The sequence below is a fragment of the Haliaeetus albicilla genome, chromosome 5 (genome assembly GCF_947461875.1).
Source record: "Haliaeetus albicilla chromosome 5, bHalAlb1.1, whole genome shotgun sequence".
Classification (NCBI taxonomy): Eukaryota; Metazoa; Chordata; class Aves; order Accipitriformes; family Accipitridae; genus Haliaeetus; species Haliaeetus albicilla.
Window position 1 is genome coordinate 13,875,219 of NC_091487.1, and position 17,313 is coordinate 13,892,531.

The 17,313-nt window shown below is 36.4% G+C and overlaps 1 protein-coding gene across 1 annotated transcript in view; it reads right to left on the minus strand.

Annotated features, from left to right (window-relative positions):
- The window catches only part of WDR25 (WD repeat domain 25), a 70,343-nt gene that overhangs the window by 8,636 nt on the left and 44,394 nt on the right, over positions 1-17,313 (minus strand). Inside the window, exon 4 of the mRNA XM_069783465.1 lies at positions 12,382-12,512. Within this exon, the coding sequence (XP_069639566.1) occupies positions 12,382-12,512 (131 nt within the window). The remainder of the gene's footprint in view (positions 1-12,381; positions 12,513-17,313) is intronic.

Genomic DNA, 17,313 nt, shown 5'->3' on the forward strand with positions numbered 1-17,313 from the left:
TACTAACTTCAGGGCCCGGACCTTTTGCAGATACTTTAAGCACATACATTTTTTTTTTTTTAAATAATTTTCATGTGTGACAGTGAAATATCCTGGATTATACCTCTGTTTTATACTTTAGCCAATAAAAGAAAAAACATTTCAAATATCAAACACAACATGAGAACTTCTTGATTTCTTGCCTCAAGCTCAAAAATCTATGACTGTTTGGAAATGTTCAGAACTAGCTGATCCTGCTTTAGGGTAGCAACATACTAGATGATCTCCAGAGGTCCCTTCCAGCTCTGCTTCCTGTGATCTTGGCATGTAGAAGGATGGCAGCAGCAGCTGCTCCAACTGCTTTTCACAGAGGCTCTGCAAAATGTACAGTTTAGAAACGCGATGTTTGCATTCAGTGAAGAACCTCAGTCATGCAAGCACCCTACACACCCTGTAATAACATCAACAAGATGTAAACCTGCAGCCTCAAAAAACCGGCACACTTTTCAATAATCTGCCTGCATTTTTAAGATAGTGAATATACAAATGTGTTACTTGCTCTTGTCAGATTTTTAAGCCTAGGATTCTGCATAATATACAAAGCAATTAAACTTTGTAAAGCCAAAAGTGATATTTGCATATTTATAACCTCCACTTTCTGTATGGAGAAATCACCATGCATAGCTATTTCTTCAGACTTATAAAAGGAAGTCCATAGTTCATTAGTAAAGTAGAAAATTAAGCTATTTTGTAGGAGCAAAAATAATAGTAAGAAAAAAAAACTAAAAAACCCACCACAAAATATAATTGCTGCCTGGGATGAGAAATGGAAAACCATACAGAAACCTGACAGCTGTAGGAACTGCAGGAGAACTGAAATAAAGTTAAACTGAGAGGAGGGGACACAAAAGGCTGTACCACCCTGACAGACTGAAGGAGGCAGCTACTTAGCAGCAGGAACCTTCACAGAAGTGACAAGAGAAAAAAGTGCCAGAGAGCAGCAAGATCAGAGGATGGAGCAGCACAAATGCATAGCAACAGGGACAGAGAGGCAGAAACAAAGGCCAAATGGTGCTGGGAAATGGAGAAGAACAATATAGAGCAATAAAGTCCCAAACGGTGATTCACAATAGTGATTCTTTAATATTTTCTTATTTTAAAGATGAAAAACTCAAACATACTGTTTGGGTTTTCGTCTTCTAAAAAAAACCCTTGTGAAATATATGTAGGTACATATTCATACATACATTGTGTCCAGCACTGTTAAGAGGTTAAGGTTTAGGTTTGGAACTTGTTTTTAACAGGTTTTGGAGCAACAGACATCTCTCAGTAAGGAAAAAGTAGAGGATTGTGAAGTTGGTAATGTGCACATACTTTTAATTTTGGCTGAAATCCTGCTGGGCTCTTACATAAACTGCCACTATCAATTTAAACATTTTCACTGCTAATCATTAAATATATTTGCTTGTCTATTATTTGATAGGATATCTAACCAAACTACCTATGTATCTTAGCTCTGCAACAGGAAACTGTCTTTATAAAAATTAGTACAAAAGACCATCTTCTTTCTATATGTTCGATACATACCTCAAAAAAACTATGCTCTTTAATCTTCAAACCACATAGTAAGAACTGACTCAGAGAAGAATAAATTAACACTTTGAATAGCAGCTGGAAACTTGATATACCTAGTATTTAAATTCCCCCATAAAGATAGCTTCAAAAAATAACTAATTGCAACACCACTGCTCAGAAAAGTACTCATAATTAAACCTGCTTTGTTCTACCTTAGACAATTAATTCATGACATGCCTGAGGAACTTGCTTGGGGAAAGCACCAGTTTCCCTATCCTGCTGGCTTTAGTTTGTTAATAACAGCTTTTGCTCTTTTTCTATTTGCAGATTTATCAGCCATAAGCACTGGAAAACCACAGTCAACTTCTTCAATCTGCATTTTCTGGACATAAAAGAAATAATTTCAAAGGAAGGCCTAATAGTTTCTGGTGTCGATACAATCCAACATAATAATAAAGCTTCTTCACTACAGCAAGAGTTCATGGCTGCAGGCATTTGACAAGAAAGGTAATTTAAACAAATTAAATCAAACAGATTCTTATGGTTCTGATGATTTGAAAACATGCCATGATGCTGAATTCAAGGTATGTAATTCCAGTGGGTGTTCTGTAATACTTCTCTGCATAAAGCACATGTAATGCCTGTTTTTTTGTTTGTCAAGAAAGCTCAAAGTCTCCACACAAGCGATTCAGAAGCTGCTGCTCGCCCCAGCACTGTGCTGGTCACCTGTAATCTATGTGCACTGCACTTTCCTAAAATCCCCTCAAGCTTTATGCAAGTGATGAGAAAGAAATGTGCTTTTATAGTCATTGCCCTGAGCATCAGGAGACAAGGTCTCAAAACAAATCTAATAGGACTACAGGCAATCTGGATAGTCATGGAAAAAACCCTTAATTAGTCACAGCCATGGCTTCCAACCTGTAAAAGTGGCCATACTTTTTCTTCCACTTCTTGTTCTACCTTTTTAGATTGAGTGCTTTGGCATGAAACTGCCTCTTCCTACAGGCATGTTGGGTAATTAATGCAATGGGTGACTGATTCAAGTTTCCTCTGTGAAACAGTACTACACCATTACTAGTAATAAAAAGTGCATTTTAACTTAAAAGAAAGCTTATTTTCCACAAAATAGAAGCTTTTTTATCTACTGCAGTGCAAGTGATTTGTGTTGATCTATTCTAGAGAGTAAGGTGTTGAGGCAGATGACTACTATTTGCTTTTTAGCTACATGTTCACAACAAAACCACAACCACAAGACAAATCCAATTTACGTCTCTGATCTCCATGTGAAAACTATAATGGCAATTTTAATCAAAACACATGACTATCATAGACAAGACAACAAAGCATGCTACAGTCTTATGTTCTTTTAAAGCCTTTTAACATAAGACTGCTGTATTTCTCTTTACGTAATTGAAAAAAAATTATTTTGCTTTTCTATTTAAGTTTTTTGCTGTTTGTAACTGCTCTGTTTTCAGCTCAAGATTATCAAGGGGTCTTGAGAATAATTAAAAGGAAAGGGAGACTGATTAAAATGAAGAAGTGGTTGAGCTTAATCTTGTACTGATCTATAAGACTTTAGGTATGAACAACATACACTGTTTTTTTAAAAGTCACTTTTGGATTGCTTCAGAAGGCACAAAAATCTTGTGATGCAAAGTCTCAACCATTTATCAGAAAACCCCCCATAGTTTCCCATCAGATTTTTTTTTTAAATTATCTCCCCATCTCAAATAGGGTAAGAAGTGAAATCTGTATATAGGAAACAGACAAGGAACAAGTGAGATACAGAATGGCTTTTCTATGAGGAGCAATAATCAAGGACTTTTCAGTACAGAAATGAGATGATTGAGAGGAATTTGAAAGAATCGGAAATAAAGTCTGAGTGGCATGGAGAAGGTGAGTGGTTTCTTCCATTATAAGAATTTAGACTCCAAACTAGCAGAAGGCAGCTTCAAAACACACAGAACGAGATGCTTCTTCACACAATACATGTTTAAGTTTAATTCCTTGATACAGGATGTTGCAGACGTTAAAAAAAATCAAGAACAACCAATTCCACAGTGTGAAAACTCAAAGAGAGCCATGAAAGACAAAGACGCTATCTGTGGTGCTGGAAGTCCCCAAACTGTAAGTTAGGAAGGCCTGGGTAACCACTGCTGAGAATTGTGATAAAGAAGTTTGCTGTGCTTTCATATTCTTGTTTTTTAAAAGCATACTGGTCACTGCTGGGGTGTAAAATTTGTCTAGAAATGGGCTCAAACCATAACGGCTATTCCCCAACAGCTTCTCACTCAAACACCCATGCTCCAGAGGAAGGCATGTTTTATTCCTGGCCCGTTTCAGTCCCTCCAGGAGCAGTTGCTCCAGGAGAGATTGTATGCACAGACAGGTCTATGATTCTCATCTGTGATACCGTCGTATGAGGTTTCCAAATAAACCCAGCAGGACTTCTCATGTATGTGATACAGCCATGTAAAATGTGCCTTCACACTCAGAAGGGACCCCTGAATGTTAACATTTAAAAACAAATGCCACTACACAAGTACAAATGTACCCCCACCATATTTCTTTGAACTTTTTGTCCATAGATTCAGTAAAGATTTCTCTGACTGTGAGAAGAATAACTTTAGTTTTCTAAAGGGCTGAATAAATCATCTTATTTTAATTACATTGTTCTTCCTAACACTACCAGCACATGACAATGTATTGGCTGTTTCCATAGAAACCAGAAGTGCAAGTAGCTCCACCAATTTCTACAGCCTTTTTTCATATTTATATGCTATCCAGAGACAAATTCATTAGGTCTCCTAAATACATGCTACTTAAAATGACTGCATCTCATCCGAAAGAATTGCAATAGAATGTTTCCAAGGAAACAAATGCACTGCACTTGCACTCTAAATTTATTAATTTTTTAAACTGTGCTTTAATGACTTAGGCTTATTTCTTTATAAACTCAAGTATGGAAAAATAGCTTAACAACATAAAGCGCATCCCTTTCATTTTTTCTTTTTAAGCATAAAGCTATAGAAGATAGTTGCAATTTTGTAGCTAAACAATGTACAATCCAGAGTAATAAACCAAGATGGGGAAAAAAAACCCTGTTGTTATTCTGCCTTGGCCTCTGTTAATAATAACAATTCTGCAGTGCATTTCTAGACTATTTTAAAACCTCAAAATAACTGCTTCCACCATTTTTCTAGTTTATTTTTTCTATAGCTTATAAGACCTCAATTTAAAAAATGGAAATTTTGTGTAAATCTTCAAATCTAAGTTTTTTCAAATCTAAATTTGCCTATCACTCCAACAGATTGACTTTGTATTCATCTTTTTTTGAAACCTTCCTTATGTCCTGACAAAATTTTGTTATTAATCCCAAAAGGCTGGGCATTTGTATTCATTTGTACTCTTCCCATTTCTAATAAGTCATTGCTATTTTTCCTGCATGATATTTTATTCCTTTTTTTTTACTGATTGTGCTAGCATGACACTTTCTGTAACAAACATTTTTCAAAAATAAAATAATAAATGTCGTCTCCATTTGGAGCCCTGCCTGAAGCACTTCACTAAATTCCTCCCAGTCAGTTTCCTTTCTTGAGATCTCCCCTTTAGCTAGTTTTCTCATTTTACAGTAGTTAGGTTAGTCCCTGCCTTCTCCAGCTTCCCTAATTGCTCTATCAAAGTCCAAAATTGTGGAGCAACATCAAGTAAGTCTCACAAAATCAACCTTTGCTTAACTCCTATAATTTACTTTTTTATAATTTCATTTATTCCTATATCTGTAACTAATCTTTCCTTCAAAGTCTGTTCTGTGGCTGTGTCAGGTCATACTACTGTATCTATACTGCCTGATGCCCTTCCTCTCTTTCCCTCCTTGTTTAACATAAGCAGTGGATTTGCATTTTTGGAGGTCTAAGAGCTTCAATTATTGCTTAAAGATGAGAGCCACAGCCCTGTCGCCTTCCACTTATTCTCTCTCCAGATTACTGCATGGTGCTTCATCAGGACTTGCTGTTCTGACAGCTATAGCAGATAGCTCTTGCCAAAGCTCCAACAGGCCTCAGTGATTTATGAGACGGAACACATGAACATCAATGGACAAGATCAAAAACAAAGTACATCCAAAGGCTGAATAAATTATTCCTCTATTTTTAACAGAGTCAAAAAAAAGTTAGTGATCTCCGTACCTTTAGAGCTCTTTGCATTTCTGTATGCACATGATAAAGAATGAGTTCCTGAATGCTTACAAAACGTTAAGAGTTTCATCAATCAAAGCAGAATGTAAATAAAAGGTAAAATATGCAAAACTAAAAAATAATTACATGGATACATTTAGAAAATCTAAATTAAGACATTCAGATGCAAGTTCTTGAGTGCTGTATGTCCTTTCAGCAGAGCTACTAGCATCCCTACTTTACACTATGCAAACCTTGCTGACACGTGTAAATATATCTTTTCAATTGATTTTGATGATTCACTCATGATACAAAGAACTTTAGCTCCTTTGAAAGTATTATCAGTACAAGACAGTTACACTTGTAGTTTTGTTCTGATATTACATCTGTGTAAGCTTAGAAACCCAAATTAAAAAGAAAAAAATTATCTGTAGTCATATTTTCTTCTGTGAACACAATAAAATCCTTATGGTTGAGCTAAAGGATACAAGTGTCAACCCTTTGTTCTCTTTGGTATTTCAAGGAATATTAAAATTTCAGGTAGAATAAGTGGTTGGAATATATATTGTCTCCTGTCTGAAAAGCTAATGTAGAACAGCCAAAACAGAGAGTGACTGTGTAATTCAGCTGGCTTGTGCTGAACATCTTAAGAAATTCTTCCACAGCTCAGAGAAAGGAAATACTTCTAAAATACATAACTACTTTAAAGTCTCCATGTTATTGCACAATTCTTTTTACAGGGCACTTTACACATTTTTTCTAGGTTCAGCATTAAGGTCCAAAGATCCCATGGGGGCTGTTTAATATGATACTTTCCTCTTTGATCAACACTGCAGATTTTTTTTAATTTTTTTTTTTTTTTTAAACATAGCAGCTCACTTCCAAGTTTTCTGGTCTTTTCATAAAGTGTCTATAAACATTCTCCAAATGTTTAATAAATTTAATCAATCTGTTATACAGCAATATAAGATCTCCAGAATAATATTTTCACCAGAGAGACAAAACTGGTTTAACACAAACAGAAAGAAATACCACTATAATAAATCTCTCCATGCTATTCAACTGCCTCTTTTATTCTTTTTTTTTTTTTTTTTTAGGCTTTGATTACTTGTCTCTGTGATTTTGAGATACCCCTATACTTTACATTTCACTGAGCAGTTAACAAGCTGTTCCATCCATTCATTTCTCTGAAGTATATTGCCTAGCTTTATCTTGAAGATTTTAACTTCCTTATTGTTCTTTCATTCTTTATCTCGCTCGATACCCAATGCTACATTTGAAATCATTTTGCCTATTTGCTCAATAGAACAGGGATAGCAATAAATGTCTTTCAATATTGCTCTTTTTTTTTTTTTTTTTGGTATCTGCCTTTCTGATTAATAGCCTACTCTACATTTCTCAATGTTTTAGTAGCTGAAAGGCTGCCTCAAACCTATCTTCATACATTTTCTCTGGAACTTAGAAATCCAATTTTTATACCACACTCAATACATGAATAAATATTCATAATTTATGCTCATAAATTTACACTCCTGTTAAAAATTAGTTGCCCATAAAAATCAAAGTGAGATTTCAGAAGTACTAATTTGGAAAAATACCACTATTAGCTATTCTATGTCATTTTCCATCAGCAGAAAGCACCAATGTGGCACACTGGCATAAAGCAGACCATTTCAACCACGGCATATATGTGTAATTGGACAATATTTTTGTTATTAGTCATTCTCTCTCTCTCTGTGATGCTTAATACTTTGCTCTGAATTTCCACCAAAAATTCCCGCATTTCCTGATATACAATTATCATTTTGCCTCACATGGTTAAATTCAAGATGTGCAAGTGAATAGCCTGTAAAACGCAGGAGTACATCCTAAAGAATGACCTCTGAAACTGAATTACCAGCAAATGTTGAAACTGAGTTTTCAATGTGCAGTAAGTAACAAGATTCAAGCTCTTGATTTAGGGTGCTCACTCTATTGACAAAATATGCTGCAAAGCCTGAAAAGGCTATCAGGAGTATGATGATGGGAACAAAAAGAATCATTAGTTCACCCACACATCGTTCCAAGCTGAATGACAGGTTAACACACTTGAACAGGCAAAACAGGAAAATCTTGTAATGAATTAGGATGAAAGCACTTTAAAGATATTAAGGTTGTTTGCATCAAAACTGAAATGAAGTAGCAAGAGGCCTCAGACATCTATTTCAGTTAAGAGCAAATGGCACTTGTTAGAACAGGATAAATTTCAAAATATTGGCCAGGATACTTTATCCAATCTTGAATGTGACCAAAAATGTGTAAGATGGAAAAGGTAGAAAGCATGCTGTTTTTATCCTGTGAATAAAGATAACAATATAAGCTGAAAGAAGGAATACCTGAAGAATCCATTGAAATCCCCCAAACTAGAAGAAGCAGACATGAGATACTGATGATATTGATGATTCGTGCCTAACCAACAGTATGTTGTTTTATGGCTGAGAGTTTGAAATGTAAGTACATTATTTTACAGTAACGATGCATAGGTGATACTCAACATTCTGCAAGAAGAAGCCATAAGCAATCAAATCAGAGTTTGATATTTTTCCCCTTTTCTCCACTCAGCTATCGCCCTCCACATTCACTCAGTACACACACTTAGTTCTTCAAATTTTAAAACCAATACAAATGTAGGAGTCTACAGCTACCTCAGAAGGGGGAAGGGGGATAAAAAAAATCAAAGGATAATAGAAGCGCTCTCCCCCTTTTAGAAACATTTCAGAGTAAAAGAGTAAACCACAGTGCTGCTTTAGACAATCACAGTACCTACAAAATTATGGTTTTCAAACGAGCAAATATATGAAACAAACAAACAATGAAAAGGTTCAATATCTGTTACCAGGGTAAACACAAGCCTTCCACTTTCCAACACTGCTCGTTATTAAAATTAATATTCCTCATGCACTACTTAATTGGCTAGTTTTCCAGCTAGTGAAGTTCTACATGAATATAATTGTTTCCTAATGAACAAAGCAGGTAACAGCTCCTAAAAACTTTCAGAGAGAACCCAGTACAGGATCTGTACAAAAGAAACAGGCTGGGTTTTTTGTTTTACAAAGCCTAAAACCTTTCCTATTTTACCTGTCAGAATACACATTCATTCACTTATTTATTTTCTTGGAAAGTAAATTATTTCCTTGTAATACAGTGGGATGTTTCCCTTAACTCTTCATTAGCATCAGCTTACAGAAATAGAGTTACACACAATCCTTCTAAGCATTGGAGTGTCTTGCATGTACAGAGACAGCTACTGTGTGCATTAGTGATCAACAGCTCTTTAAGGCATGCTCTGAGGCTGGAGCTTCAGCACTGCAAAAATGAGGGTACGGTTAGTCATTGAGATAAAAATGCATTTTTCTGCTAGTCTCATTTTTGCTGTATATAGCATCCTGGCCACAGAATGCACTGCCTTTTGAGAAATCATGTCATAAGATGGGGTAAAAGGATGTCACAGCATGCAATGTTGTGACATATGGCACACAAGAGCAATACTCTCAATCAAAAAGAAAAAATTCATAACGTAATAATCATGAGTACCATCTGCTTCGGCAACAGTATTGAAAGCGGACAGGGGATGGCCCATGGAAAGACAAATACCCCATTGTACCCATTTGAAAAAGGCACCATACCCATCAGTAAGTAAGGAGGCAAAAAACCACAGTTGGGCAGTAAAGCATAAAGAGACAATAAAATACTGTTTGAATCTCATAAAGATAATATACTCCCTAATTAGTAGAAAACATGAGGGCTGGTTTAGACTGAATGTATAGTCAAATTAATAAAATGTTAAGTATTCATGTTCCTCTTCTACATAGATATAAATGGTTTTACAGTGTCTATTTGTCCTCTGGAAATGAATCACAGATGTTGTCACCTAAAGCATTCACCACTGGCTCTGCATCCAAACACACACAGCTTGTATGTCATCCCCTGAAACCTACATAAAGGTGATCCCAAGCATAACTATTGTTTCTTATAACTGTGCAGTGGTAAAGTACTGAAAACTGCAGTTTTCCTCTGCAATTTTGCCTGACATAGTTTACACAAAAGTTACTATATCAGAACATCATCTCAAGATGTGGCAGAGATACTGACAATAGGAGAGCATCAGACTCAGGAGATGACTCAGAACTAACTTATCTAGCACAAGCATTAACATCTGTTATTTAGCCCCTTACCTCTACCTGAGTCGATGCCAATTTTGCATCGTCCTCAGGTCTTGTCATCACATTCTCTGGTATCAGAATGGCTGAAAAAGGAATCTTACTCAAGCATAACCCTTGAACTACAAATATCCATTGTAAATTAATCTTCTACTTCCTTGAAACTGAAGTGCCTTCTCTATTATCAATATTTGAGATTGTCTCCTACTATCTGTGAAAGATTTCCAACCATATTCTTCCATAACCATATTCAACATGAGCTACCACCCAGACAGGCGTATTTTTGCAACATGCCATTTTGGTCATTTGTTACTATAGAACAGAATCAGTTATCATCTTCCATCTGTAGACACTGGGCACCTTAGACACATGCAAGCTGGAGGTATTGCCATTTTTGGCATGAACATGCTCATTAATCACAGTTGATTTCAAATCTAGAGAAAAGTCATCTTTACAGAATTCTTGGAGATAGTCACTCAAAGATATACACAGGTGTAAAATCCATCATAAAGAAACTACAGGGGGTGAAAGAATGTCTCTGGCTTTGTACACAGCTAGACTATCATTTGACTTTGTGTATAACTACAATACCATTTACAGGAAAGCTTATTGCACCAAGTTAGAAAATCTCAGAAAGAATGTTTTGTCACGTACACGTGCCATCTTCTCCTTGACTAGGATCAAATATCTCAAATTTGACACTGTGGTCAGCAGTCTTTAAGCCTTAAATAGATGATGTCCATTTAGTTCCTGAAGTACTTTTTAAAGGAAGTTCAGCCTACCATGACATACAATGGCTTCTCTATGTTAAAAAGGACAGCTTAGTATTCAATTACAGACTGCACCTCCTCCCCACAATTAAGGTCTACTGTTATGAGAATCTCAAGAAAGAACAATTGTATTCCCTACTCCATTTGCATGCTGTGAAACCACTGACCCTGCAGTTCAGGAGAGAAGACTTCTATTAGTCTTTCTTCTTCAGTACCCTGCCAAAAAATAATGGGTTTGTTCTACAGTAAATTTACAGGGGGACCTCTGACCCTTTGAACTGGTACTGGTTTCCCATTTCTGTGATACATATTTTCTTGTTATGTAAGTTGGCTACACTAAAGACAGTATACCAAAATCCCTCATTGACAACACCAGAATACTGTATACCACTGCAAGGCAGGGGGAGGGAGGGAAGAGTTACTATGGAAAATCTCACAACTTTTAAAAAAGTTACATAGGTATCCTTTATCATAAGTATTTACAAATTTTGCAATCTAAAACTAGAATCACCTTCCTTCATAGAACTGTGCTTTGAGTATGTCTTCTTATCCTTATCAAGGAAAACTAACCATCATACAAGCATGATAGATGGAATAAATTCCATCACACTTTTTACAAAGGTTTTCATGCTGACACTGTAACTCTGAAACTGACAGTAAATTAATTTTCAGAGTAGCCTCACACTTGGCAGTCTCAATATATACTTACTAATGTTTTTCTTTTAAGAACTCATTCATGTGAGGGAAGCCTATGGTATAGATCCTACACAATTAAATTATTTTCTTAAACATCAGTGAGAAATCCAAAGGAACAACTGCAGCACAGGAACTAGATTGTTAATTGCACAAGAATACTGTGTTTCCTCAATAGAGCAACTCTCATAACTATTTCAGAGCTCTGCTGTTAGAGCCCTCACACCTAATGCATCTCCCCACCTCTCTCACCCATTATTCTTAGTACATCAAGGTCAGAGACAAAGTTTGGATAAGCAATCTTACCTTTTTCAGGTCCCTTCTGCCACCCTCAGGAGCAAACAGATGGCTAACTATGATGAGTAGGATCTACCCACATAGAAATTCAAAGGAAAACAAAGAACTATTCACTTGACAGTCACTGCTGCTCTTTGAGCTGTTCTGTGCACGAGGATGTTGGCTTGCCTTATGCTTCCACTGGCCAAGTACAGCTCTAGTCTTACCTGAGCTCTGAGAGCACGCTGTTCTTCATGGTTCATGATGAGGTAAAGGCAGAGACTGTACATGCCTTTCTGTGGCCCTTCATGAATGTAAAAATTACTCCAGGCTTCTACACAAAAGGTACAGGCACACACACCCTAACCCACATGTAACAGCTTGAAGAGCAATTTAGCTGTACTGCTTCCTACTACACAACTGCTTTTCAGAATCCTGAAGCGAGCTACTGGCTTTATTTAATTCAACTATATGTTACTCATATTTACATAAATAAATAAAAAATCCTATTTTTTGTGTACAATGTTCCTCTTCATGCTTCAAAAACATTACAGAGGTTCATATCAACAAATGGCAACACAATTAATGACAAACGCAAAATACTTCAGAGTAACACTTCATTAAAAGACCAGTACATCTATCAGCTTAGTAATGCACAGCACATCCAACCTCGGAAACATTTTACAAGAGAAAGAGAAGAAAGATTTCCATTACCTTAGAAGTCCTTATATCCCAAGCTTTAACTTCCGGGCTGAACCCTCCACAAATGAAAATATTTGACTCTGTAGGGTGGAACTTCAGTGCGCTGATCCTAAATTCATTTTTGCTGCTAAATATCTGCTTCCCTAAAATAAAGTGAGAAGTGGAGACTAAAATTTGAGCAGAAAATTAAATATGTTATTCATTCCAACCTAGTTTCAAAAATATCAAGGTTGTCAAAGGTGAGCATGTTTATATTAACACGTTTCAAGTATCTGGGGCTACTCTGATTTACTGAAACTACGAGACTGAACTCAGTAATTTTTATCCACATGAAATTTCTCCTGCTCATGGGCCTCTGAACCACTGACTGCTTCCTACTGAAAGGGGAGAACAAGTTGTTCCCCACACTAAGGAGAGGAGCTCCACCGAGGTCCCGGTTCAGTCGACACACAGGACTAAATCTACAAATCTAATAGTTAAATGTTTCCTACAGAGAAGTCACAGTATTTCTTTCAGTGGTATAAAAATAACTAGAACCAAATACTGTCTGTACAGAAATACCACATCCCAAACTATACTACAACTCTCTAGTTGTTTACTTATATTTCTATGAAGGTAGGAGTGAAACTTCATCTTGAAAGTAGGAAATAATTTGCATACCATCATATGAAGGCAATAGCTGTTCCCATGGATACACTGTTCCCAACATTTAATTGCGTACACTAATCTCTGTAGGATCCTGTGGTTAGTATCAATTGGATTGTTGACACTTTTAAAGGCAACAGAATTCTGCTAGGTTAATTTACAGTAGTTTTCCACAGTCCACTGCTTCCTTTCATCCTAACAAATTCATTATATTAATGTATATTCGCTGAAATATAATCTTTGGAACAGCAGCATGGACCAAGATAAATACATTTGCTCAGTTTCACAATTTCAACTGTGCTTTATATTCTACATATCCACATTAAATAAAGTTACTGCTTTAAGTCACAGTGAAGGAGGTACTGCAGAAGTGAAAAAACCAACACAACCCTTAAAATACTATGACAAAAGCTTCTTAAAATATTCATTAATCTACATTTTCAGCAAGTGAGAGTTCTCTTAAGACAGGCTTTCTTAAATAACTGAAAATACTTCGAGCTAAATTATTAGGGAAGGATGTAAATACTTTCTGTTAGGTGAACAATACTGAAAATCATTCATATAGATTTCTTTTTTTAATGCTTATTTCATGATTTGAAGCCAATTTCTTTGATTTTGTCATCAGTTCCATTTTCCCCATGTGCTGAAGTCAACTTACACAGTCAAGAGGCTAAGACTTGTCAAATTATTTATTTATTCGTTTTAAAGAAGAGAAGAGAGAGAGATAGTACTTCATCACATGTGCTCTTCAAGCTAGCAGGGGCAGGGAAAATAGATTGCAGGGAGTGTAAGGGAGGAGTGTTATTCTATGTGAACACTGGTTTTTGGGCGGGGGGGTGTGTTCTTTTTAAAAAGATTCTCCACCGATTACCCACGCAAGATCTAAAGGGTCTCTCTGTCACTACTGAGTGAAAGACTTAAGTTGGTCCATCAGTTCCTTCCCCCCAAAGAGAAAAAAGTCATAAGGGCAGCAGAGGTTCCCTCTACAAGTCATATGCAACAGTGACCATCTCTCACCATGGGAGCTTTCAGTATCCCAGCAGCTACAGAAGGAAAAAAAAAAAAAAAGACTCCACAGGGAAGGAAAAAAGTATTAAAATCATCAGTTATAGGAGCAACAAGATACTGCTTTCATGTATGCCATGACCATCATCATTTGCGGGCTTTAGAAAAGCCACATACACATGCACCTTACTCTCATCTACAGCACTTGAGAAGATACTGTATTTCCCCATGGAGGCTCACTCGTCAGTTTAAAAGCACTTTGCTCCCAAAGGAATTTGGTTCCTACTAGCACCTATTTTAATAAACACTCTGGGAGTATGATCAACAAGTTTTCAATGGTACTGCAGCCAGAAATTAGCAAAAGTGCAGCCTACCTGTACTAATCCTGTCAAACAGATTTATAAAGGATGCATCAAGAGGTCACCATTATTCATAAAGTGTGTTGTCCAAATGGCATTAGACATATACATAATTGATCAAGTGGAACTCATCACCTAAACTTCTGACAAACATTAATTGTTTAACTGGCTTTACTAAAGGTAGGAGTTTTTTTAGATTTTTACCATGTCCTGGTTTCAGCTGGGATAGAGTTAACTGTCTTCCTAGTAGCTGGTACAGTGCTATGTTTTGAGTTCAGTATGTGAAGAATGTTGATAACACTGATGTTTTCAGTTGTTGCTCAGTAGTGTTTAGACTAGAGTCAAGGATTTTTCAGCTTCTCATGCCCAGCCAGGGCACCTGACCCAAACTGGCCAACAGTGTATTCCATACCATGGGACGTCCCATCTAGTTTAGGAACTGGGAAGGGGGGGCGGGGGAATCACCGCTGGGGGACTGGCTGGGTGTCGGTCGGTGGGTGGTGAGCAATTGCCCTGTGCATCATTTGTACATTTCAATCCTTTTATTACTACTGCTGTCATTTTATTAGTGTTATCATTATCATTATTAGTTTCTTCTTTTCTGTTCTATTAAACTGTTCTTATCTCAACCCAGGAGTTTTACTTCTTTTCCTGATTTTCTCCCCCATCCCACTTAGTTGCTGGCTGGGGTTAAACCACGACATACCACCACAAGACTTCTGAAAACTGCTTCTTCTATAATGCCTACATTTTTTCTTGCCATTGTGCTCTTTAGCCTAAGACATGAGAAAGTCAGGTAAAACACAACCAAAAAAGATGTGCACTAAATTCAAGATGCATTTCATCTACTAACTACAAGATCTGTTACCTTTTCCACAGAAAGATTGATTTAACATGATTTGTTATTAATTAGTCCATCTTTCAATCTCATCCCCAACTACTTCCAAATAATTCAACCATTTGCTCAATATTTTCTCCAGAAATTAGAATTCTCTATTTCCGTACTCCATCTCCCCCTGTTTTAAAGAGAAGTGGGCACTGGTTTTGCCCTTTTCTTGTCTTCTAGAGGCTGTTATTTATTCAAAAGCTTTCAGTGACAGACATTACACTGTAATGATCTCAGTGCTATGAATTCTACATTACGGCATAATAAATAAATGCAAACAACCTGAGCATCTTATTCACCTCTGTACTCTTTAACATCTTTCTTTTTCCTATTTTAAACTGTTACCTTACTGTTTGATGTAGATATTAACCATACTAGCTTTTTGACTGGTCTGAGGAGCAGTCACAATACATTAATCTTAAAAGCTCAGTCTCTCCAATTAATACTTTGAAATACAACTCTTTCTCATTCTCTCACCCCCACAAAGCGAAATTCAATCAAACATCTCTTTTTGGAAACTCAGTAAACAGCATTCTGAAGAGTTTGGCATAATTAGACGTATACATGAATTTCATTCTACTGCCGTGTCACATAACATGAGAAAAAAGTTGGAGCACAGAAGACCAAAGCAGCAGTAGCAGATAACATACTCAAAAGGGGAGGACTACAACATTACAGAAAGGAAACTCTCCTATTGCTAGAACTGAAATTTATGCACAATACACAGAATCTAAGTTGGACTGCTTGTCATACAAATATGCCCGACCCCAGCAAAATTAACTTTCCTAACATTTATATTAATACATCCCTTAAACCCTTTGCTGAGGCACATTCTCTAAACAGTTATGAAACCTCTATCACTGTAAATCTTTCAGAACCTCAGAAATTTAGGGAAAATATCCATCTGAGAGATGGAACAGATCACTGCGGAAGATATGTGGCAGAATAGCTCATGCAATTCAGTATTTTAAAACAATGACTTCAACTCTTAGCCCTTTTCTGTACAAACTTTATTTAGTGTTTTTTACTACTACAAGCAGAATTTGCTGCTTTGCAGGCTGTAACCATGCTACGATGGAACCTAGCCCCATAGCTTGGGAAATCCAGCTTCAGTGTCTGCTGGAAACCTTGCTCCACCTTTTGTGGAAGTTGGTATTTGCAGTTATGCATGTTTTTCACTACAATATTCAGTTTATTAACATTAAACATTCAACTTTTTAGGGCCTTATTTTATATATTGCAAAAGATGTCCTTTGAGCAGAAGACTCCCTTATCCATAATAGAACACAACAGGTGTAATTCAGCAAGCTTGTATAAACCTGTATTGTGTATATATTTATTGCATTTTAGTCCCTAAAGGCAGCATAACAAAGATTCAAGCAACTTATAGACTGTAGAAAATTACATCTTCTGAAAATCTATTTGGCTAATTGAGGGAAAATCCATACCACATATCATTTTCCCGTATGAGAGGTTGTTATTCCAAAGCAGAAAGCAAATGTTTCTCTGAATCTTTAATTTTCACAATTTTGGTAACAATATCTACTATATCTTTGCAGTATGTTTTATTTTCTTAAAGTGCTTTAATTCAATTCTTCATTCATTAAAGGCTCACCAGTAACATACACAGTATGAAAAAAAACTTTAAAAAGATCTTGAACATATGTTTCTGCTCCCTTATGCTGCAGCCTACTGTGAAACTGCTCAACTATGAAATCAGATATTTTAAAGGCTATTTAACATTGTGAATTTTTCACAGAACATCAGCACAGTTATTGAGCACAGGATGCTTCTGTAACTGTGTTTAGGGGTCCTCAGGTTCACACCCCTACCTGCATAATCCAAAAACATTCACCTCCTTACACTAATCTGTAAAGAAAAGTGAAACCCAAGACTTACAAGGACATGAGAGTAATCTTGCTATACAGAACGGATTTCCCTACTGTGTTTACAAAAAGACATGAGACAATATATTAAAAAAAATCTCATTACAGTCACAATCTCTCTCATGCATAATTGTGAGCAGAACGATAGATTGATCAGACATAA